General features: G+C 39.2%; 1 protein-coding gene across 1 annotated transcript; it reads left to right on the forward strand.

Annotated features, from left to right (window-relative positions):
• The first annotated feature begins 6,216 nt into the window (after nucleotides 1-6,216).
• On the forward strand, nucleotides 6,217-10,894 carry LOC148017509 (protein neprosin-like). The gene is made up of 8 exons (XM_087663534.1): nucleotides 6,217-6,809; nucleotides 7,232-7,318; nucleotides 7,568-7,822; nucleotides 8,435-8,599; nucleotides 9,130-9,183; nucleotides 9,268-9,414; nucleotides 9,875-10,108; nucleotides 10,649-10,894. The coding sequence occupies exons 1-8, from the start codon at nucleotides 6,600-6,602 to the stop codon at nucleotides 10,799-10,801; spliced, it is 1,305 nt and encodes a 434-aa protein (XP_087519660.1). The 5' UTR covers nucleotides 6,217-6,599; the 3' UTR covers nucleotides 10,802-10,894.
• Nucleotides 10,895-24,413: the final 13,519 nt, after the last annotated feature.

Consider the following 24,413-nt stretch of genomic DNA (forward strand, 5'->3'; position numbering starts at 1 on the left):
GACATAGCCTAGTTCTACTATAACTCCAAATAATGGGGAAGAACCCATAGAATGCTAAACATTGCTTCATGATAATGTATTCTTGTAGTAGTGCCCCAAATTCCATAATATGAAAACCATGATCTTAAGATAAAACTACCTAGTTTGTTTTTGTTGCCCCTTACACTACTTGCTTTACATTTATCAACCCTTACATTTGCCAAGTTCACCCATGTAATGTTGAAATGAATAATGAAAGGAGTCTATGTGCAAAAAAAAAAAAAAAACATGTTTTTGTGCTCCACACACACACCCCATGTATATATATATATGTGTATGTGTGTGTGTGTGTGTGTGTGCATGCACATGTGTCCATTGAGAGCTGTTAACTTATTTGCAAAACCTTAGAGGAAAATACAGTACTTATGAAGTAGCCTACCCCTTTCAAAAAGGGCTACACTAGAATAACATAAGTACGGCTCTTGCATAAGCTATAACCCAACTTAAGATTGAGGATATTCCTTTTGTTTTTGGGATAGTTATTGTTATTGAACATGTACATTAATATAAATCTCTTACACACTAAAAAATAGTCATCAATGTAGTCAATATTACATTGAGTGCGTAATTAACATAGATCTCCTAGATATTGAAGAAAAATCAATGTAGCTAATATCCCTAACTCTAGGGTATGTTGATGTGATCTTATATTCTTTGGAGAATCCCTTTCCACAACTTTATGTGTTGGTTGATTGTAAAGAAGTTGAAAGCTTGACATTCCTTCGTACCCTATGATAATCCACTTTCTATGTTGGATAGTTTGAAAAGCACATTGTTCATAATAGTTGTATTATGCTTTTGTCCCAACCCCAAAAACCTTTTTAAAGTAAAAATCCAGAAAAGATTTAGTTTCCACTAATGTGTGCATGTTGTATTTGAAATGTAGAAGCTTGAAAAAAGAATTCTAGCTCAAGTAAAAGATAGCTTATGTAGCATAGTCTCATTGACACAGAATTAAAAAACATCGTAGATGATATGCATATCTATGGGAGTATGAAGTGCTTGCTTATACTTCACATATCATACTTCACATATCCTAAAGGTTGATCATGCTCTTCTAGTTTCCATGATTTTAACCTTTCATAGTGATTTGTCAATGTAGGTAAGGTCCTTAGAACAGACTTTCTCATTGATCAATACTTGTGTGCGCTTTCCCTCGAATGGGATGCAACTAGAATCACTGCCTATTTTTTGAAGTAATGAAAGCACATTAAAAAAATATTTATCTATAATGACAATTGCGAATTTTCCACATGCTATTAAGTGATCATACCTATCCTTTAGTGTAATTAATCTTCATATGCTTCATATGTAATTAAAGGCCTAAAGTTAAGTAGGATTTGGGAAATTGTGTGTTCAAGTTACAATGGCTTGTTCTAGAAACCTAAAACTACTAAGTCCCACCCTTTTCTTTAATGTGAAATAAATATTGCTATTAATATCCTGATTAATATTTTCAATTGCATCTTAATAGACGCTATGGGGATGGTAACTATAGCCCCCAAAGCTCATTACAAGGCTACATTTTTCAGTAAATTTAGTGAGACTTTGAAGACACGTGCTTTCTTCCTAAGTGTTTTAAGTAACTATTGTGCCAATAATAACCTGATCGGATAGTCTAGTCCCTTTAGCCCTAAGCACCCTATTCTTATTAGCCCAGAAGCATTCTAGTCAACAATCGTGATTAGGTTCCATAGCCTCAGTGTCTCCTTGTCCAATTTTCCCTTGTCCCCAAAAAGTGTTGTTTTAAGATGTCCACATTAAGGCATACTACATGAACCCACCCCATTGTCTTGCAACTTAGAAAGTCCTACCTTTGTACCATGTGCTAAATGGATACAATCACCATTAGAGGACTTGGCCAATGTTATTGGAGTACATTTGTGAAGCCAAAATATGGACTAACCTTCATAAATTACAATTTTGACTTGGGGTTTTGACATTTTCATATTGAATGTTACACTTAGATTATGCTTAAGGTTTGAAATTGAAGTCCCCTCTTTTACAAAGGTCCAAAGGCTTTTGAACTCAACAACTTGCGAGACATTAAACGTAGCTTTCCTAGGCAATTGAAAACTTAGGTTAGTTGCATACTATGCAAATTTTTGTTTGTTTTGTGAGTCTGGTAGGCATGACAAGTTGTACAAGTGCTATCTTTTGTGAGTCGGTTATGCAGAACGAGTTATACAAGCGAAGGCTCACTAGATTAGGTTTGAAGAGATGAGATTTGAAGACATGTGCCACAAAGAGAGAGTGGCCCGGTTTTAAGTTCACACTAAGGAAACAAGTGTGGATCATGGATGGCTAGTGCTCCGTGCCTAAGGGGTATTAGCAGAGAGGCTAGTGATAACAAGTGTGGATGGCTAGTGCTCTGTGCCTAAGAGGTACTAGAAGAGAGGCTAGTGATAACAAGTGTGGATGGCTAGTGCTCCGTGCCTAAGGCGTATTAGCAGAGAGGCTAGTGATTGCATCTCCTTTAAGGAAAGCAAACTAGCTTCATCCTTAAGGAAGAGAAGAGAAGAGATGTGAAATGTGGAGAAGTAGTACAAGGGCACTTTTGGCAGCAAGATCCACCATAAAATGATGAAAGGAAGGGAGAGAGGGTGTGCGTGTATAAAAGCCTGTGTAACGGTCAGGATGGTCGTTAGAGTGGGCACGCCCATCGAGGGGGGGGGGGGTTGGGTTGTGCCCGCCATTTTGTTTTAAAACGGCTGATGAAATGCGGCAACCTACGAATTGGAAGCTTGGATTCTCTCTCTCTCTCTCTCTCTCTCTCTCTCTCTCTCTCTCTCTCTCTCATTCATTCTTCTTATTCTCTCTCCCTTGGCTCCTCTATCAAGTATTATGCTTATATTCTCTCTCTCTCTCTCTCTCTCTCTCTCTCTCTGTCTGGCTGGCTTGTGGTAGTGTGCCTTGTGTAGTCAGTCTATTCCAGATAAATCTTGTACTCAAAAGCTGACGCCCGTCTCTTGTCCAGATTTTCTATGCGCATATTTGGGTTAGTGGATCTCTCTCTCTCTCTCTCTCTCTCTCTCTCTCTCTCTCTGGTTTTCAAAGGGTGGCCATCCATGACAGCCATTGCACGCGCCAAAAGCTAAAGCCAAAGGAAGCAAAAGTTTCCACATTCAAAGCTAAGTATTGCGCCCATTGTTCACATCTCTTAATGGGTTTGTCACATACTAAGTAGACTATAGATAGTGCCACACCTAGAGCCGTGACTAGACACACCTAGAGCCCTGACTAGACTATGTATAGTGCCACACCTCAAGAGCCCTGACTATACTTTCAAAGTAAAGATATCCATATTTTTTGTACCAAGGCAACCGCACATGTCACACCATGTTCACTTGCATGACTCCCACAATGTTTAGTCTGAGCTAGGCGTGACACAACCCCATATATTGTTCATCACCAATGTGGAAAACAAGTGGCAAGATATGGCTCGATGTTAATTCAAAATGAAGGTTTCTCAAAAGTAATATACAAATGTCTTGAGAGGTCCTCAACATTGTGTCTTGATTGTCTGATGGAACACCTTGGGTGGGTCCTTTGATGGAACACTCACTATGCAACACCTCTCTAGTGCATGCTGCATCACACTCATGACCCATGAAAACCATGAATTTGCACTAAACTTGCCCTCATGAGTTGAATTGTTTGAGCATGGAGCTTAGAAGTAACATCTATAAAATTAAGAATTGTTCTAGTTATTGGATGTGCCAGGTACATCATTTTCATTTAGTGAGGCTTTATGTAAAACTTGTCCAGATTTCAACAAACCATTTTTCCAAAAGAAAGGTTATTTTCAAATCAATACTCATTAGTGTACATTGCAAATAAATGCACGTCCTTTAACCCGTGTTTTTCCATGATTCAATGTGCATCCTCACTCTTGTTATAAGTTAGCATGAAGTTATTGACAATTGAGCCACCCACTAGTATCTTACAAATAGTGTTGAGCCGATCATATGTACAATGGCTTATTAAATACCTCAACCTTGCAACCCCTTAATAATCTCATTGTCTTCAAGCAAGCATTGCTAAGTTTGAAATTGATAGTGAAACAAAAGTTTCTTAGGGTATTCATTGCATGACCATTCATCCAAGTATAGCTAGAAGAAACATGGTCACATTAACAGAGGAAACGTTGTAATGACACTTGGATATTTACTTGATGCAAATGGTATGTAACCTATACTTTGGTTGAACTAGTCTCACCTTTTGCATGGCACAAAAATATTATTCCTTAGAGTTGGGTATTTGATATAATACCTTGTTTTTTTGTGACAACCTTCCCGTATACACAACTATCATATGATTATTAACTTGGAGAGGTTAATGAGCATATCCTAGTTTTGTATCCATTATGTAATAAGATACTTTGACTTGACAAAAAAGAACATTTCAAAATCTATGGTCCAATTACTGTCTCTAGCGACACGTGCTTATCGTTGAAGTTTTTTTGGATTATGCTTGTGATTAGAACATGACATAAGGAATGCAATCACAATGACAAAAGCAAAGGTTTGTGGCACCTTTTTGAAAATATGTTTTTTGAGTTCTAAACACATGGCACTCCCATTCACTTTTGATGCTAGAATCTTGAGTCAACTTGTGTGCCCAACCTATGTTGCTCTTAATGATGGTGTCCAAGGTTTAGTGGTCTTATATAGACAACTCATGTGATTAACAAAATCTAACCTCATGAGTGCTATTTATGTAAGCATTTTGTATGGCATAGCTTCAATGATTGTGAAAAAAGTTAGTGTGACCCAAACTACTACTATGAAAAAGGTTAATATGACACAAACCTATTATTTAATCAGCACATAAAATGGGACCATCTTTCACTTAAAATGTAAGGTATTCCTTCCTAGTAGGTGAAGTGTACAATTTAATTCTCCACACACACAAATAGGACGATCTCTCACTCAGAAAGTATTTACTTTGTAACACGTTCGTACGCTCTCACACAAAGGCAATGTCTCAATCTATAAATTGTGGAACCTAAAGTTGTCATGATTACTTCATTTATCAATATAGCTCCATGATGAAAAACTGATATTGGTGGAAAAACTCTTAAGGACAATGCTAGTCCCATATGATAAACTCCAAGTGCTCAAGATACTAAGTGCTCCGTCTAATGTTTTGAGTTTTCAATTTGGCATCTCAAGGTTGAGTTTTCCCTTTTTGAGAACAGTAGTCATGTCTATCTTATGTTTTGTATTCATTGCACATGCAAAATTCAGAGTTATCAATAGTGATTGACCAAGAAAAGACACACCAAGACTTTTACACAGCCTTATGTTTGATTTTACTCATTGTTGTACCCAAGGTATAGAATTTTAATGTATATACACATTATATAACCAATCCTAAGCAATCATGCTTTTTATTTATGGACCACCTCACTTCATGGTTGTAAAGGTGGTATCCTAGACCCTATACTGCAATATCTTGGGCTATGGAAAATAGTAAACAAAACACTAAAATACAAACCAATTAGCTCACAAATGGCAACACAATAGTACATAGTGAGGAAGGGTTTGATGTGTGCATACAATAGTCCTACAACGATATTGAGGCTTGATAGTGGCCTAGGTGTTTTTCTATTTTAAAAATTCAAAACCTTGGCAACTTATTGTATTATCCAAACCTACACGAGGACTCAATGTTAAACTTATTTGATGGTATATAATTCCACAAAGTATAAATGCTTGTAAGACTAGGGACCTTGAACTTTCACATTTTAGAGAGGACAAATATACATTTTTCATGTTCCAAATTAACAATGATGTCGTTGGCAGAAAAGTTGGGGACATTCAAAGGAAGCTATACCATTGCTAGTAGGAAGCTAAAGAAATGTCACTCATGCATTGAATAGGACAAAGTACTCCCATGGCTCAATATGACAAGGTACTCCTTTGGTGATACAAATAAACACCAACAATATGTAATAGCCAGCTAGCTAAGGGATTTGAGTGTTATCATAAACTAGATGCATAGGACACTAAGGTACTCCCTTGGTGATTGAGCACTAGCAAAAAATATTGGGGAAATTCAAGGGAAGCTGCTTGGGCAATGCCCTTCTGACAAGTGGTTCTTCCAAGGTAAGATGGGTGGAGAAGATGGTGGTTGAGGTACTTGTAGGGGGGGGGAGGGGAAGGCACAACTTTTGAAGCAAAGATTTGCTTTGCTTCTGCTCTACAACTACATTTGCTCTTACAAACTAGCCATTGTTGGATGTTGGATATATTCCCTTTTGCAGAGAGCAACAAGCTCTTGCTTTTCCACTTTTTTCCTCATCACTTCCCTCACCCTCTCAGCTACTTTGTCTTCATCTCTTGTCTTTCATCATCATCTTGAACCCAAACTATCATCATCACACACCCCCCCCCCCTCTCTCTCTCTCTCTCTCTCTCTCTCTCTCTCTCTCTCTCTGTACTTCCTTTGTGGTCCAAAAGAGCAACCCCCCTCTCCCACCTAAGTCCTCCCATTCATGATTCTTTCCTTTGGGACATGAAAGGACCTTGGCTGCATTCCTCCCACTCCCACCAAGCATGGCTTGCAAAGAGAGGTCTTGGGATCAGCTGTCAGTGTGTACCTCCTTCATCTGCCTCCTCCTCCTTCTTCCTCACCCTTGCTCCTCTACTACAGGACCTGCTTCAGTCAACTTAGAGAAGAACCAAGATGGCTCCCATGCCTCTGTGGAGCAGCAACTCAGAAGGAAGCTCAATGCTGTGAACAAGTCTCCAGTGAAGACCATACAGGTCTATTAAAAGAGAAGGAGAAGAAAGCTTCTGTTTTGTCATTTTCGATATTTGTCATTTGGACAGGAAATACACAGTAGGCGCTTTTTTTCTGTGTATTGACTAACAATGAAGGTTTCCATGGTGTCTAAGAGTTTTGGATGAATTATTTGCCTTGTCTGGCAGACCCTCCTGGACTGTTTGTATGCGTAAGCATTGCAGTTGGCAGACTCCTTTGTTTGTGCCATTCTGGTCCCATCTGTGTGGGCGTTCGCACACCCACCGGCGTACAAGCATGCTGCTGCATGAACAAATTAATGATGCATTTCTATGATCCTGATGATGATGATTCTGAGGAGAATGATAATGATGATGTTGCTGCTGCTGCTGATGATGATGATGATAATGATGCGGTATTAATGATGATGTGTGTCCTCTTGCAGAGCCCTGATGGAGATACCATTGACTGTGTCCCCCTCCATCAACAGCCTGCCATGGATCATCCAAGCTTGAAGGGCCACAAGATCAAAGTACTCCTTTCACCTAATTCTGTCTTAAAAATTTGGGAATATGATGAAATTATCTCAAAGGGACATCATCAGAACAGATATAAGAGAAAGCAAGTTCTGATGAATTGATCCCAACGAATCATGACCATAACATTAATTCCAGAGAACAACACACACGCATATAGATACATCTATACATACATAGATACATACATATGTGAGAGAGAGCATGTTCTGACGGAGTTGTGGTTTCTTGCTGAGAGAAAACAGACCCAGCCATCAACGAGGCCTGTGAAGGCAGGAATTAGGTCTGATGCAACATCAGATGACTCCATCATCAGGAGCAGTCAGATTTGGAGGCAGAATGGGAGTTGCCCTGAAGGAACGGTGCCCATCAGGCGGACCTCCATCGATGACCTCAGCCGTGCTGCCTCTCCTGAGAGCTTCGGGCGCAAATCGAGAGCCCAAGTTAGCAGATTTCGCAAGGTCGGCAGAGACCAGACCTCCCCCAGCACCGGCCATGATGTATGTAACCTCTGCTGTTGACATTGCTATGGTGTTGCATGATTGAATGACTTTTTCAAAGGGTTTTGAGGCTTTTGCAATTGGTCCACCTAAAGATGAAAGGGCTTCTCCGTGAGAGAGAGAGAGAGAGAGAGAGAGAGGGGTGTGTGTGTGTGCGTGGTGCGGCAATACACATTGAATACAAAAGAGACGTATTTTATTTTAAAAATTTACAAATAAAGGTATTTTTAACAACTAGAGAGAGAGAGAGAGAGAATTGTAAGTACATGGTGCTAGAAGCTCTTAAGTTCAAGCCCTATATTTGAATACATACACACACACAAATGAGTAATTGGTGGGTTGAGCACATGGGGCTAGAAGCTCTCAAGTTCAATTCTTACATTTGTACAATCACACCCTAGTGGCATGATCGATGTGAGAGAGAGAGAGAGAGAGAGAGAGCCATTCCTTTGCTTTTGACCTTATGCATTCTAACAATACATGTTACTATACTACTAGGTATTTTTTATGCACTCTTGCTTTACAAAATTTGTCATCATGTCCAAAATAAAGTAGGGGTCAAGCACGGAACACATTCAATAGAAAATTCTAAGGTCTTTCTCTATTTTGTAGCATGCCATTGCATATGTGTCGGGGAAGGAGTACTATGGGACGTCAGCAACCATCAATGTGTGGGAGCCATGGGTGGAAGGCCCTTCCGAGTTTAGCCTATCTCAAATATGGATTCTCTCTGGCTCCTTTGAGAATGATTTGAATACAATTGAGGCAGGATGGCAAGTAAGTACATCTTCAGATATCAAAATTGTCAAGAATTTAGGATGTAACCTTTACAGCCTAAGCATACCACATGCCATTATGTTATGGCTCACATTAGGCCAATCTATGTGATTTACAAAGTTCCACTCAAATGTAGCAAGGGCAATAAGTAAGTCAATATTGATACATTTCCCTTCAATGGGGCTCACTTCATTTGTCATATATGAAGGTTTTTCTCTTATGATATTGACTCTTTAATAACATGCACTGTATGTGTTGATGTATGTACCTCAATTAGACTTGTTTCAATTATCATATATGATCTTTTTGTCTTAAGAAATTAATTCCTTAATACCATGCACAAAATTAAAAATTGCTTGTAATACATGTTTTAAAAAGAATAACAATTGAGGCATCAAACTGATGGTTCACATAATTTCAAAGTGAATGTCCAAGTTGGTTTGACAATATAAGTCAATAATGTCTTGTTGTCTTTTAAGATTATTCAAAACATTCTCATATAGCTAATTCTCTTCTTTTCATAAATTTAGGTTAGTCCAGAACTCTATGGTGACAATCGTCCACGATTCTTCATTTACTGGACTGTATGTATTATCGTTTCTCTCTTAATGAAGATCAAACCTTAGGATATTAATCCTAGAGTAACTTATCTTCACTTTGCAAAATAGGCTGATGCGTACCAACAAACTGGATGCTACAACCTCCTTTGCTCTGGGTTTGTGCAAACTAGTAGTGAGATTGCCATGGGAGCTGCCATATCCCCATGGTCCACATTCAAAGGTTCCCAATATGACATAAAGATTGTTATATGGAAGGTAACATAGTCTTTTAATGTTCATCGATTATACCATAATAGAATATTTAAATGAGCATGGGTACATTACTAAAATCTCTCCAAACCATACACTACAATCCCTTGAAAGCATATGAAGCTTCTTTAAGTATAAAAAAGAACTAGAAGCATCATTTTATTTTTTCTACATAGGTGCAAATCTCAATAGGAAATCCCATAAGATCAAAGTGAAACCATTTACACAAATTTTTTTAATCTTGTTGGTTAGAGGCTTTGGTGCCATCACAATATAATTGATTTAATCTCTTGATGACATGAGAATAGCTTTGTGGATTATGTATAGTATTAATCTTGCATTTGAGCCAAATATTATAGCATGAGAGCTATTTATACTTGACAAGACAAATAATCATGCACATTTAGCATTTCTACTTTGTTGGAAGCATAAGCATGTGAGATAAGGTTTGGCATCTTGCTTATAGGATCCAAAGATGGGTGATTGGTGGATGGAGTTTGGCGATAGAACATTAGTGGGCTATTGGCCATCTAGATTGTTCACACATTTAGGGCAAAAGGCAACTGTGGTGGAATGGGGAGGTGAGGTGGCACAATCAACGATACCAGCATCTCTTAGTAGACATACCAGTACAAATATGGGTAGTGGTCGCTTTCCTCAAGATGGATTTGGTCGTGCAAGCTACTTTCGAAACATTGAGGTTTTACCTTTCACTTTTCTTAGACTTTATTAGTATAGCATTTCTTTTATTAAAGTCATGATCATGCAAAATAGAGTGTAACATGTTTTACTTTCTCTTAAAAATCAGCAATATGCAAAGTTGCTTACTTTTGTAGTACAAGGTGGGGCCTCTTAAAATAGTGATGATGTTTTGCTAATTTCGAAAATGTCAACACATTGGACATAACTCCATGCTAGCAAATTTCAGTTTGTTACAATCAAGGAGCATTATGACTATTGTAGTTGTCTCAACATGGTGATACTTTTGGTAAAGGCCATATGACATGAAAATGTACAACATATTCTCTTTTCAAACTTTAGAAATATGCTGTGTAAAAGCCATTGATGTGACAAACCTTCCCAGCTTTAAGCATAATGTTGACTTAACACCTATTTAAAAATCATGAGCACAAATGAGATATAAAGGGACTCGATTTGTTTTGATAATAGGGTTTCTCCACTCGTGAATCCTTTTTATGTTGATAACATTTTTGTTTGACTCATGTTGATTGGCTTACAGGTGGTAAATGCAAACAACCAACTTCAAACGATTACTTCCCTTGCCACAAGTGCTGATCATCCCTCTTGTTATAACATACTCTCCTTTTATAATAGCAATTGGGGAAACTATTTCTACTATGGTGGGCCTGGGCGAAATCCTGCTTGCCCATGATACAAATTCTTTTGTACACTATAGATCTCTCTCTCCCCCTTCTCTCTCTCTCTCTCTCTCTCTCTCTCTCTCTCTCTCCTTTTGTGATTCTTCCATGTAGACCTTTTTACGAGGTTATTTGCTAAAGTTAGATCCTCCATAACCAATTCAAGGTGAACATGATAACACTCTTGAAACTCTTGCAACTACATCTATGAGCTTCTTCATCAAATAGCCTTTTTGGTAAGAAACTATACGAACTAATAGATAATCAAATTGCCATATACTTTAATCAAATTATCTACAAGCATTGTATGTATGACACTCTACATAAGAGACATGTGTACTTTCATAAAAGATCTAAAATTTCAATTAGATTGCTTTTATTTGATTACTTTAAAACTCAAAATTGTATAATGCCACATATGTACACTAAAGAAATTCAAGATGTGGCATGATGGACAAAATATATTTCAATAACCCATACATGTTTTATAATATCTATTGTGTGCGAAAAATACATGCAAGTTGCATGACCTACATGATATGGGTAAATCATTAGAAAACCTTTGATTGCATTCTACTCTAAGGATTTGTATTGTATCCTAGTCTTATTTGTAATCTTTCTAAATGAACTATGTGAAGCTTCAATTTAAATATACTACACCTTCATTTTTAATAAGTTGTAAAATATTATAAAATAAAATATAAATGCAAATCGGAGGCTTGCTTCCAACATATAACTATTTTTACTAGTAAATCACAAGAAAATAAAGACACTAATTTTTTTTAAGAATAAAATATTGTTTAATGCATCACATATTCATCCACAATATGTCAAGGTTAATTTCACTAATAGTGACCATCTACATATGTTAACCCATACATTTAAACATATTGATAGTGTCGTGCAAGGAAGAAGCATAAGAAGTGGTAGACTCAAAATGCATACATGCAAGAATGAGAAATCTATACACATTTATAGATTGTATATAATAGGGTCAAGGTTTCACTTTAGAGTTTGACACTCTATACACTTTTACATATTGTACATAGTAGGGCCAAGGTTTCACTTTAGAGTTGGGTACCCTATACACTTTTCCACTTGTGATGGTCCTTTTCCTTTTTACATTCCACTTTGGGTATTTAGGACATGGTTTAGGTAAAGGCAAATAGAGCTTCCCATGATCTCCGCATTCATTTGTGGGTTTTCTAGTTTAACCTTAGGCTAGTAGCATGGGAGTAAACCTACCCTCACTAAGTTTTTTACAAAAAAATATAATCTCTTCACCCATAGATTATAAAAGAAAAATTACAATTGCGCCCCAAAAATGCATGGTGCTTAAAATAACACATTGAATCTCAAATTGTACATAACTTGCAAAGTTTGATTCTAGTGTCCTTGATTGGCCTTTCTACTCTTCAAATCCAATTTTATTACCCCCTTGCTAACCAAGCTCTAGCCCCATAGCATACTCCATGGTGTGATGTGATGGCCTTCTAAACATTTAGATCCTAGATGTGCATGGAACTTGATGGATACAAGGGTAATGTGTAGAATAATAACTACTAACAATGAATGTAAGGGTTAGTAAAGTTGATGGTTTCCATGTCTAGGCTTCACATATTTCCATAGAAACAATGTGCCCTCCCCATGGTTTTCTTACTAACCATAAAGTGGAGATAGAAAAAGTGTACATACAAGTAGGGAACGGGTCCAATACTAAGAGGCTAAAACTCCTTGGATATGTTCTACACTTGAGGACCCAATTGGTGGGAAGGTTAGGTAGTGTGGTGTAATTTGAGGTGATATATTTGTTGAGGGAGCCTAGAATGTCCTGCATTGATGGGTCTTGAATTTATGTTGTGGGGGAATATGGACTAGGGGTTAGTGATGGGTCTAGCGGGTCAAGCCTCTAATCTGAGGATCTCCAAGTGTGGTAATTGTGGGTGCACCTATTCTATGTTGAACCTTTTGCTTTCTTTTATTTTTATTTTCCTTTTTTTTTTTGAATAATAGAATAAGTGTTACATTCCATGGAGTGGTCACAAAGTTTGTGATAGACAACTTGTAATTGAGATATAATCCTTGACCAATTCTTGTAATAAAATAGATGACTCTAGAAAGAATAGATGTGAACATTAGACAAACTTGTTATCCACCATATCCTCTAGTAGTTCCAAGTAGTACAAGAAGAGCAACAATGCTCAAAGATAAATCCATGCCATCATGACTTGGTCAACATTAAAGATTAGAAGTGGTAGCCTATCTTCATATAATGTTGGCTTCTACTTGAGTAGTTTGATTAGAAGCCTTAGATAGTTATAGGTGTTGGTCAATGATGGGCCAAGACAATTGCTGAATTTCTACACAAATGTAACAAATGACTTCCTAGGATCTATTGAATGAAATAGGCATGCCTTCTTTGGATTTGAGGTATGCACAATATGGGTTCTTGGAGAAGTTGTACCTTCCATGCTCATTCTAGTCATAATCAAGACTTCAGCAACTAGGATATGGACAAATGGTCACACCAACTCTTAGTGGTGGAGTAGCATAGTAAAAGGAAAACTTGGCTTTCTCAACTATCTCTAGGATATTGTAGCATCACTTTGGTTGCAACATCTATGCACCCTTGGGCATCATTCTAAGACTAGGTTTATGATCCCTCTTGTTCTTACATGCTTTAATAAAGGTTGTTGCATCCACTTCCTTCAAATAATTGTAGCCTTGATGAGGTATCTATGGTGCAAATGGATTATATCCTCCTAAGATTTGGTTCTTGGGAGGCATTGAAGCCAAACACTATAGGTGCCTGATTTTTGATGACTCTAAAAGTATCATAGTGCCTCTTCAAGGCCATCTCCTTTCTCTTCTCAAATTGGGAGATCTATTGCTAAATTGATGCTGACAAAATTCCCAATAATGCATGTGCAATGAACATATGTTCTCATTAAAATGCTCACTCTCAATGTGCTCATCCACATATAATTGTAGTGGGCCTCATGCCATGCAATGATCAACTTTAGTGCAAATGTATATCTTCCCATACCTTGGCATGAAAGTTTCAAAAGAACACAAGACAAACCTTGAGTGTAGTGAAATAACAAGAAGTGTAACATGATGAACTCATGAACACAAAATACATGAATGTGTATAGAAAACAACACTTTCACATAATCTCCAGCATCTAGCAACTCCAATTAAAGTCCATCATCGATTGTCAAAAATAAACACCAATCTTGACAAAAACATCAAGTGTGTAAAGAAAAAACAAACTAACAAGATCACAAAAAACCTAATCTAGGGGCACACCAAAAAATCCTAAAGTACAAAATGATAAAGCAAACAATCACATACAGTTCTAACAACTTTGAGCAATGCTAGGGGTTTTTAATATCCATAAAAATGCCTAGGAATGGTAGAAATCACTTATGCTAGGAGTCATCTTATGATCGATATTGAGTGGCAATGTGCTATTAAAAAGCATCAATATGACTCTACATTCTATACACCCATGTTTGTGGTCAATAATCCCTGTGTGACATTTGGATTTTCCACTTGAGCTTAACATCACCTCCTGCTCTTGATAGGTTTTTTAATCAAAGAAGGAATCCATGTTCCAAGTTGTTTTGGCACACCCAATATATGCTTAGATAGTAGTATAGGCCTATGTCTACTAGCATATACATAAAGAATATGTCGAAGGTTCAACCCACAAACTCTTAGTGGCATAGGAAAATATCAAAACAATGAAGACTACAATGGAGGTAATGAAGACCACTATGGAAGAGACGGAATGGTGACCCATCCATGAAGAAGCATGCTCACTATCTTATTGGAATAAGGGAAGGCCAAATCAACCAATTTGAGCAGAGAGTTTGAAGATACCCTCTAGCTATAGGAGCAATTAAAGGTAATCTTCATTGGGGTACAAAGTACCATAGATACAACCTTGATAGAGGAAGCTTAATTGTAGAAGAGAAAGGACAAAAGGGAAGAGGCAAATGATGGTTTGATTGAGAGCCATTAGAAGTAGTAAGTTCATGTTTTAAAGCATAATACGGACATATAGCATGAGCTTCATAGGAAAGCTATCTTTACTACCACCATGCCATTTACAGTACATGTGGAGAAGCTAAAAGAAAAATATATTGTGGACATATCCTCTCTTCTACACGATTTTGGTTGAGAAATCAAAGCACCACATATGATGTAGGCTAAAGGAAAATTGGTGGAACAATTGTGCTCACAAGTTATGGCAACAACCATGAACTTGAGGAAATCTCAAGTAATTCATTCTTGAGAACACCTACATATGTGCATTCAAAAGATTATAAAAAACACCATTTCTATGAAATTGATCTTGATAAAATGATCCTCTTTCTTTAGAAATTGAGGGGTTCATTTTATTTATTTAAGAAATCTCTTCATGTAAACATAGTTTTATAAATTAAGTTAAATAAAATGACCCTCTTTCTTTTGAAATTGAGGGGTCCATTTTATTTATTTAAGAAATCTCTTAATGTAAATCTAGTTTATAAAATTTTCTTAATATTATAGTTTAATAAGCCCCTCCTATTCAATTGTCATAGCATACTTACATATCTTGGTGATTGCCTCAAGGAGGAAACATGCCTTTAGATGACCACATCCTCTTAAGAATCTTCAAGACTAAGACTATACCCAAATCCACATGAGGAGGTTACCACCATCAAAGCATTAAATGAAAGGTAACATAGCACTGAAAGGTAACACAACATGTGAGAGCAAGGTATACTCTTGTATTATTCAATCAAAGAAACAATACAACATAGGCACATCCCAGGACTACACCCTTGTGACGTTGCACATAAGAGGGTTCACCATTTGGTATAGGGAATCACACGTAGAGTGGAAACTAAGCAAGGCTCAAAGTCACTACTACTCCCTATATAGGTGTTTCTGGTAGCAATACCATGGTATAACTACAAAGCCCTTATGCTCAGGAGTAGTACAACAAGATGTTTAAGTTAATGAGGGCTCAAATACAAAGGGTACAAGATGAACAACATTGATCCCAAATCATACTTTCTTTGAAAATCCTGAGGGTTTGAGCACAATGTTCATATCAAAGCACTATTTTGCTAGATGCACTGCATTGGCACATACTAAAGAAGGCAAATATACTTTTGAAGACCAAGGGAGTCTAGAATACTACTACGCTTCTCTTGGAGGATTTTGTGTGAGAGTGTACTGTGCAATTAGTGTCAGGCATTTAGAGGCTTTTAACCTCTTGAGACCATATTCAAAGAAGGAGAACCATGAAACAATAACGAAGCCTCAAGAGAAACATGGAAACCCCAAGAGCGTAATAAATCCTAGCGTTGACCGACAACAGAAATCGCATTGACCAATCAAGAGTGGATACAACGCTGTCACAGCAGGGTGACACATTTATACCAGTCACATCCAAGGAGAACCATGATGCAATAACAAAGCCTAAGGAGAAACATGGAAACCCCAAGAGCATAAGAAATCCTAGCGTTGACCAATCAAGAGTTGATACAACGCTGTCACAACAGGGTGACACATTTATACCAGTCACATCCAAGGAGAACCATGACGCAATAACAAAGCCTCAGGAGAAACATGGAAACCCCAAGAGCATAAGAAATCCTAGCGTTGACCGATCTTGCTCGTCTAGGCCTGAGCCCCTAGCTATGCTAAAGCCTAGGCAAACTCCTAGAACCTTGCATGAGATAGCAACCGAGCAAGCCCTCATTGAACATAGAAGTGTCACAAAATGCTTAACTGAGTTGGATGCTAAGCTCAAAGTGTTCGCATGTGTCTATGTCCTGGCAGACATGGGTGCATTCCTGAAAGAGCAGCTTGAAGAATACTTGCCATTTCCCTTATCTTGGGAAGAGCAAGAACATCTTGACGAGCACTATAACAGGCTCCTGTATGAACGCATGTGATTCATCTTTGACGAGGAAGTCGACAAACTACGCTTAACTATCACATTCAATGATGTGCTCTGCCAATCAAATCTCTTAGAGATAGAGCAACTAAAGCAACTATCAGAGGGTCGGAGTCAATTTGAACAATGTTGGTGTGAAAACCGCGTTGCAATGGCCAAACCAGGAGCCCAAATCATGACCGTCTTAGAGGAGCGATTGGCCAAATGGCGGGGCCAAATGGCGGTCTCAAAGAGACCAAACCTATGTAGTACCAACTTCCTTTCAAGTGCTGGCTGCCATTCGGGGTACGGACTTAGCTAAAACTAGCCAAGAGAACCCTCTGTCTGATAAGGTTCTCACTGAGGAGGAGTTACATGTTGCCAATAGACTCGGACAAGGTTCCATGCTACTCGATGTTGCAAAATATTTATCAGTATTGAGTAAGCTTCCACGAGTACTAGATGCGTGTGCCATGCTCCAGTACAATCCGAAGTTCTACAATTGGCTTTTATCCTCGTAAAGTGACATGGATTCGTAGATATGTATATAAATAAACAATGACTTTTGTGACCCTGTATAAACAATGTCAACACACAAGCAATGATAGTCAAGCGCAGGGAGAGGAGTTGGGTTCAATAGGCTAAGCTCCTCAGGCCCTCCTCTCACCATACATTTAGAAGTTGTGTGACCATTCCCGCCTCCAGGTGGAGGGCATGCAACCCTCATTACCACCATAGGAAGCCGTGATCAACATCTCTGAGGGTGTAGATAGGGTACTGTCCCTTTGTGTACACCTTTCCCCCTTTTAGGTCTATCCTTCTAAGGATAAGCCCTGCCCCACTCCATGACAACCAGTCCATGCAACTTAACATAAGCCAAGATCTGCTATTGGTTGGAGGAAAAATGAACATCATCATGGGGGGGCCATCCCTCTACAATAAACACTGCATGCCTCATCTCTCCCCTCCTCGTCATATGCGCTTGATAACCCACACTATAATCCCCTCCTTGCGAATGGTTTTATCCTGTATCAAGACCTAATCCTTGGTTCACATTTTGCAAGTCCCCCTATGTGGAAGACATGGAGCACCCAGGGCAGCTGGCTTGCAAAGACACTCTCTGTCGTCGAAGGGAACATGTAGCACAGGCTCCTCCGCTGGTGCGTTATGTGCCTAGCCTCAAAAGGTTTGCAAAGAAATGAGGTCCCAAGCAACACCGCCCCGGATGTAGGCCAAAAAATCCCCAAGCTAGGGGAATAGAAGCTCAAACAAGCACACAAGGCATGGCAACACCGGTTGCGCAAGCCCCCAACAGAAGCTCGGGCACCAGGTGCTCAAAGGCAGAAAGGGAAACTCGAGACAAGGAAGAATTTGATGCATTGCTCAAAAGAATTTTGGAAATGGTGGTGGCCAAAGACTACACCATTCAGGTCCCGACCGACATCTTCCTTGCGCAACTTCATAGGAGCCCCTCACCACAGCAGAGCCTCAGTCGCCTGACCAACCGGACTCACCCCGCCTTGTGCAAATAGAGTAGCTCCTATGATATGCAAGCAACTTAACAAAGGCCATCTTGCCATAACTTTTTGTATTTTGATGGTGAAAGGGGTAGGCTCCCCACTTGTACACACTTCCCTTACCTATTGCTAATATATGCCACGTCTTTAACAAGCACCGAAATAGGCATCACAATCAGAATCATAGGATTTTGAAAGAGTAATATCTTGACATGATTGCATTTATTTATTGTACTTGACGTATGCAACTTGCATATGCTCTCATGAAGTGACAAGTGGATGCAGAATGACACAGGTCTTCGTGCAAACGTGTTCAATGCCCAAGTCACTGCAAAACCACCAACCTCACAAAGAACCACGACAAAGCCACATTGCCAAACACGAAAAATCACCCTTGCGAGTGCCCACATCGCATGACCCAAAGCATAGTCGTGGACTACGCTCTCTCTGGGTCAAGCTCTACAGTTGGCTCACGACAGTTGTTACCTCAATTGTACCGACATCGCGTGTCGCAAAGAGGTTTGCAATATCTCAAGTGTATCTCCCCATCTCAACAACTACTTCTCTAACAACGAGGCTAGGGCACAATCATCACTTTAATATACATTTCTTGAGCCTTCGAAGCTTGAACCCATTGAAAGATTGATAGCCTCAACATATTGCAATGGTTGTACTCACGCAAGTTTTTAAAAAAAAAGGAGAAAAGAGAAGAGAAAGAAAGAAAAAAGCTTAAGAAAAAGAAACAAAAAAGAATACAGAAAAGGAAAAAAGAAAAGAAAAGAACGAAAAGATAAGAAGCACCCACGATCACAGCACAACACCTAGGGGTTCTCAAATTAGGTGCGTCTTGTGACCTTGGTCGGCTGGCTCCATCCCTAGTCCCCTAGCCCCTTAACATCACACACAACTATTCATGGCCCATCAAGGGCAGGACATACCTAGGGAGCTTGTCTCGTCTATGGTTAGACTTGTCACCCTGACCCATTCACACGATTCCTTCTTGCACTCTGCCTTAATATCATTGCAATCAATTGTGATAAGCATTGCACGAATGGCCTGTAAAAGTACACTGTCCTCATCACGCACATCCAATAGCTACCAGCTACCGATAGTGTAGTGTCCCTGTGTTCAATTATGTTATGTCATGCAGTCACAATGCAAAGGATGTCGCATACACCTTCACGTGTACTTCTTCTCAACATGGACAACTTTGCTTCATCCACACATCGTTATGAGAAACCAACCCGCGGTCTTCTAACTACATAATATCTAAGTATGCACGAGCACTTACTGATATGTGCACCAAAATATATACACAATTTGGGTCCTCAAGTGCAGGACAATACTCTCAGCTTGCTTAGAGTTCGACCTGTCTCCCAAACTAATTAAACTATGTCTTGTGCACGATAAAGAAGACTAGCACTACCCCTAGGGAGAGACCACCTATGAGAGGTTGCAAATTGTAGGTATTGAAGACTCCAATGAAAGTGTCGTTTGCTCTTCATCGACACCCAACTCTGACTTCTTATCCTTTATCATCCTGCAAGCCCGCCAGGAATCGTCATGTGCAGAATCCATAGCAAACCAACACTTGTGCTAGCCATCAGGAACAACCCTACCGCCAACTCCAACAACCCTACAACTAGCCACCTAGGCCACCAACATGCCCCCAACGACCTTCCTCCCCACCACTACTCCACAACAGCCACCAATGTCCCTTCCACCCATGTCTTCGGTGCAGGCCAAAGCCTGCTACCTATGACGGTGAGTGCCATGGGACTGGCACTCATCTAGGAGGGGGGTATGAGTAGTGGAAAGGAAGCTAGGAAGATAGAAGGACAATGGGAAAAAGGGCCTAGGCCATGGCCGGCCATGTAGAAAAGGGGATAAGGGAATGACTGCCCAAAAGGGATTTAGGGTTTTGTATATAAAGTTGAAAAGTGAATGAGAAGCTCATTCTTGTGTGTGGCCAAAAGTGGCTCTCCTCTTCCTCTTCTTCTTCTTCTTCTTGTTCTTGCTTGCTTGAGCTTGTGCTTGAGAGAGGGAGTGTGAGAGTGTGAGGGAGTGAGTGTGTGAGGGTGAGGGACCGGGGAGGAGAAGCTCTCCATCTTTTCCTCTCTTCTTCTCTTCTCTTCTCTTCTCTTGTCTTGCTCGCGGCAATGGCGCTTGGAGTGTGGAGCTTGAGGATGGAGCTTGCTTGAAGCTTGCACTTGGATCGTGGAGCTACCGGAGTGCGCGGGAGAGGGGGTAACTCGATCGGCATGGAGGTAAGCTCACTACACCCTTAGATATGGATGGCGCGTCGGCTATGTTAGAGGTAGCCATTAGTGCTCGGCTTGGAACGCTTGAACAATAAGCGGTCCGTGGGTCTTGGCAGTTGAGCGAAAGCTCGCACACTCCTCTCTTCCCTCTACTCAATAGCCCTTGGAGTTCCTCTTTGTTTTCTCTCCACACTACTACACGTTTCTACTCTCCATCTTCCTACTCCATGGAGATGTTTGCTCAATGTTAAAAACCTAGTGCTTTCATTGAGTCTGTAGTCACTTATAATATACTCTATAAGCAAGATAGGTGGGTTCCCTTGACCATAACAAAGGAAATATGGATAATCATATAGCAAAAAAAGTGGAAGAGATTCTCAATAGGTAACCCTTTATTGATCATGTTGGAAGGGTAGAGTAACACATTTTAGGCTTGGTGGAACATACTTCTATCTATCAAGCCTCGAGGAGTAGTAGCCAATAGAATGTGTAGTAGATGTCCTAGATGTCATACACATGCCTCCATTGGTAAAGAGCTTTGCAAAAGGAGGACCAAAGCAACACTGACTGAGAGAGGCATACTCTTTTACTATTAATTTTAGGAGGTATGACCTCCCCTCAATGAGCAATGGGGAACCTTGTTGAACCTTCCCCTTGCAAAATTTAAGGGTAGAGAGTGGCAATTAGATCAAGACATGAGGGAGTTTTTGGACAATTTAATATTGGACATTGATGTTTGGCTAAATGGTGAACTTTTGATAATTATAAAGCTAGGGTCAATGAGCACATTACAACAATTGAGGAGGGATTTGCACAATGAAGACATCCAACATCCAACTTTTTTAAACCTCTATGTTGATGGTAAAATGTGCATTGTTATTTACATTCTCTATTTTGCTTTACATTCATGTGATCAAATAAAAATTTTCCATCACATTATCTCTAATAACTCTGTCTAGATGTGTGTCCCAATGAGAAATGAAAATACCATTACATGCAAAGAGATAACAAACAATACAATGCGTCTATGTTAGAAAGCCATTAGTTCAACTTGTATACATGTATTAGTAGAGGCCATGACACAAGCCTTTTCCACAAGAAAGACAAACATTTTAGGTGCCTTTTGCACACAAAAAAGACAATATTTCCAAAAATTTGTAACCAACAACTCTAGGAATATGAATGAGAACCCTTTTTATGAATTTTTATTTTTTCATTATAGTGTAAAATTGTACAATCTGATGAATGGATGAACCATTGCAAAAGTACATGTTGTTATAGTTCACATGCCATGAAGGCTGCATATGTGCAACCTAGGTGGTGAGGTTGTTGTGGGCAATGGGGTTGGGTTTGGAATTTTGTGGCAAGGTTGGTTGCCAATGAAATTGGGGTTGGGATGATTGGGAGGATTGATGTGTGGCATTCTCCATATCATGCCATAAGGCTTTCAATCTTGGCTTCCTTCTCTCTATCCCTTGCTATCCGCTATCCACTACTTTGCGACCGGCTCTCCATAGCCTGCTTGATTGTACCCATTCTTTTACATTTTTCATATTGACTTCAAAATTTTTAATGGCCTATTCATACTCATGCATGGCCATTAATTGAGCTTCTTCATCCTAGTGCCACATCTGCACACACACTCTCTCTATCCACTTCATCTCTTCGAACCACCTCCTCCTTGTGGCATTGGGCAATGCACGCTACAATAAGTAGGAGGGTGGTGATCTTGAACTTTTTAACATACAAATCATAGTAGATTCATATATTAATATCATGTGCCAAAAAGAAAATTACAAAATGCAAGATCCATTGGAAAATGATAACCTTGTATTGTAGAAATCATTCATATTTGAAAGATCATATAGAATATTGAGGATAGAAAACACATTGAGGTAGGTTCTACATCCACAATTGATATCTTGATTGGGATGTTGTGGGACTCACATAATCCTGTGGTCATGGTACCCACAAGGTCATCCTAGTTATATAGAAGGCTCTCCATGTAGCTAACAAGCTTGCATATAGTCCGAGAGACACAAGCCCCAAGTTTATTCTCAAGATGACACCTTCAAAGAGCACAAACTAATCTCAAAGGAGAGATATAGATACTTATTGTCAAGCTCTTTCATGATAGAATCTTCCAATAGTATTTGTAAATTAACATATATTTGTCTACATAGTTTACAATATAAGGCTTCAAAGTTCCCTATTCAATCATCGAACAAGTTAAGAATTCCAAAGTACTAGTACCAAAACTAGGATAAAAGAAGCTAGTGAACACAAACAAAAAAATTTCTTGATCAAGAACTCACTACTCATGATAGGAAATGAAAATGACTTGCACATCATGCGTCCTCATGTAAGGAAACACTTTCAAAAAAATGGGGCATGATTGGCCATTTTCGTGTAGAGCCCTTGTCATTAGTGGATCAAGACAATATGTGGAGTTATACAATGGCAGTAGCAACAAAGTTACAACATAGCTATAAAAAAAAGGGGATTTAAAAAGATGATTAAAGTAATATATCTAATGAGATCAAGGATAAAGGTGCCCAGGCAACAACTAATAAGAACTTATTGTTGTAGGGAAACCATAATGGAATTAGTCGACACTTTTTCATTAATATTAGAGAGAACCTAAATTCCAAGAGTGTTGAGCTCTTCAACTTGTAACTACTACTCTCTCGAGGATATAATGACCCAAGTGGGGGGCTCTATGCTAGATAGGTCACATCGAGGATGTTGTTGAGCTCTCTATCAAAAGAACACCCCCTCCTCAATCAAAAGTAGTGGTGGTTGGTGAGCTTTGCTAGTACTAGTTGTAGTAGAGGCCTGATGGGGGTTGGTGTGGTGATGGGGCTTAAATGGAGGCACATGGGGCTAGAGTTAGGGCTTGTGGGTCAAGGTATTTGAAAGTTGTGATTTGGGCTAGGTTTGGGGTTGGGTCTAGGGTTGGTGTTGTATTGTGGGGTGGGGCACTTGGGCTTGGGGCTAGTGCTTGGGTCATGGGTTAGGGGCACTTGGGCCTAGGATTAAGGCTCGATCTTAGGCTCAAGGGGATCAATGAACTAGGGCTCTATTTAGGGGTTGGTTTGGGGTACTGCTTGAGCTCTTTGTATATATTGACATGGTTTGATGGGCTTAGTTGGTCTCTTTCACTACTAATGCTCTTTGTAAGCATGTTTGGGAGGCAGGAGATCTTGACCTAGCTCATCGTTGGAGAAGAGAGGGAACAATAAGGTTTTTTTTTGCAAGTAATGGTCCCATATCTCCATAGGATTTAGAAGGCTATCATACTAGAGTCGCAAGTGGCACAAGTTGTTAAAATCTCTAAGCATAGCTATCACCCTATAGTAGGCATGGGCTACAAGAAAATATGTGCCTTGAAAAAACTTGATGAGAAAGTCTTTGAGAATCTCTTGAAGTGTGAGAATTATTGAGACGGTCCCTATGGCCTAGTCATTGCAAATTTCTTGGACCAATCTTTGAAAAGATAGACATGGTATTGCAGACTGTATTTAAGTCTCTATTCTACATAGCTCACAAAGAATTGCATGGTGAGCATAGAATGCAAGAGTAAGAAAGCGACCAAATGCATGCAGAGTCCAATTTAAACTTAAATACCGAGTACTTTGCATTAGTAGATGATATTTCCAAATTATAAATGTATTTTTCTAAATGAAAAAGATATTCAAGGATGCAATTAAGAGTGGCAGCCATCGCCAATATGGTGATGTAATGGGAGCAGAAGAGGACATGGATATTAGGGGGGTTTTGAGGTCTTGAAAGATCTTAGGAGGGTTTTGAGGACGTGGATATTAGGGGAGTTTTGAGGTCTTAAAAGTATTTTTTTAAATAGCCAAGATATTCAATGATGCAATTAAGAGTGGCAACCATCACCAATATGGTG

The sequence above is a fragment of the Lygodium microphyllum genome, chromosome 22, assembly GCF_053477565.2.
Source record: "Lygodium microphyllum isolate KBCC chromosome 22, Lygodium_microphyllum_v1.1.10, whole genome shotgun sequence".
NCBI lineage: Eukaryota > Viridiplantae > Streptophyta > Polypodiopsida > Schizaeales > Lygodiaceae > Lygodium > Lygodium microphyllum.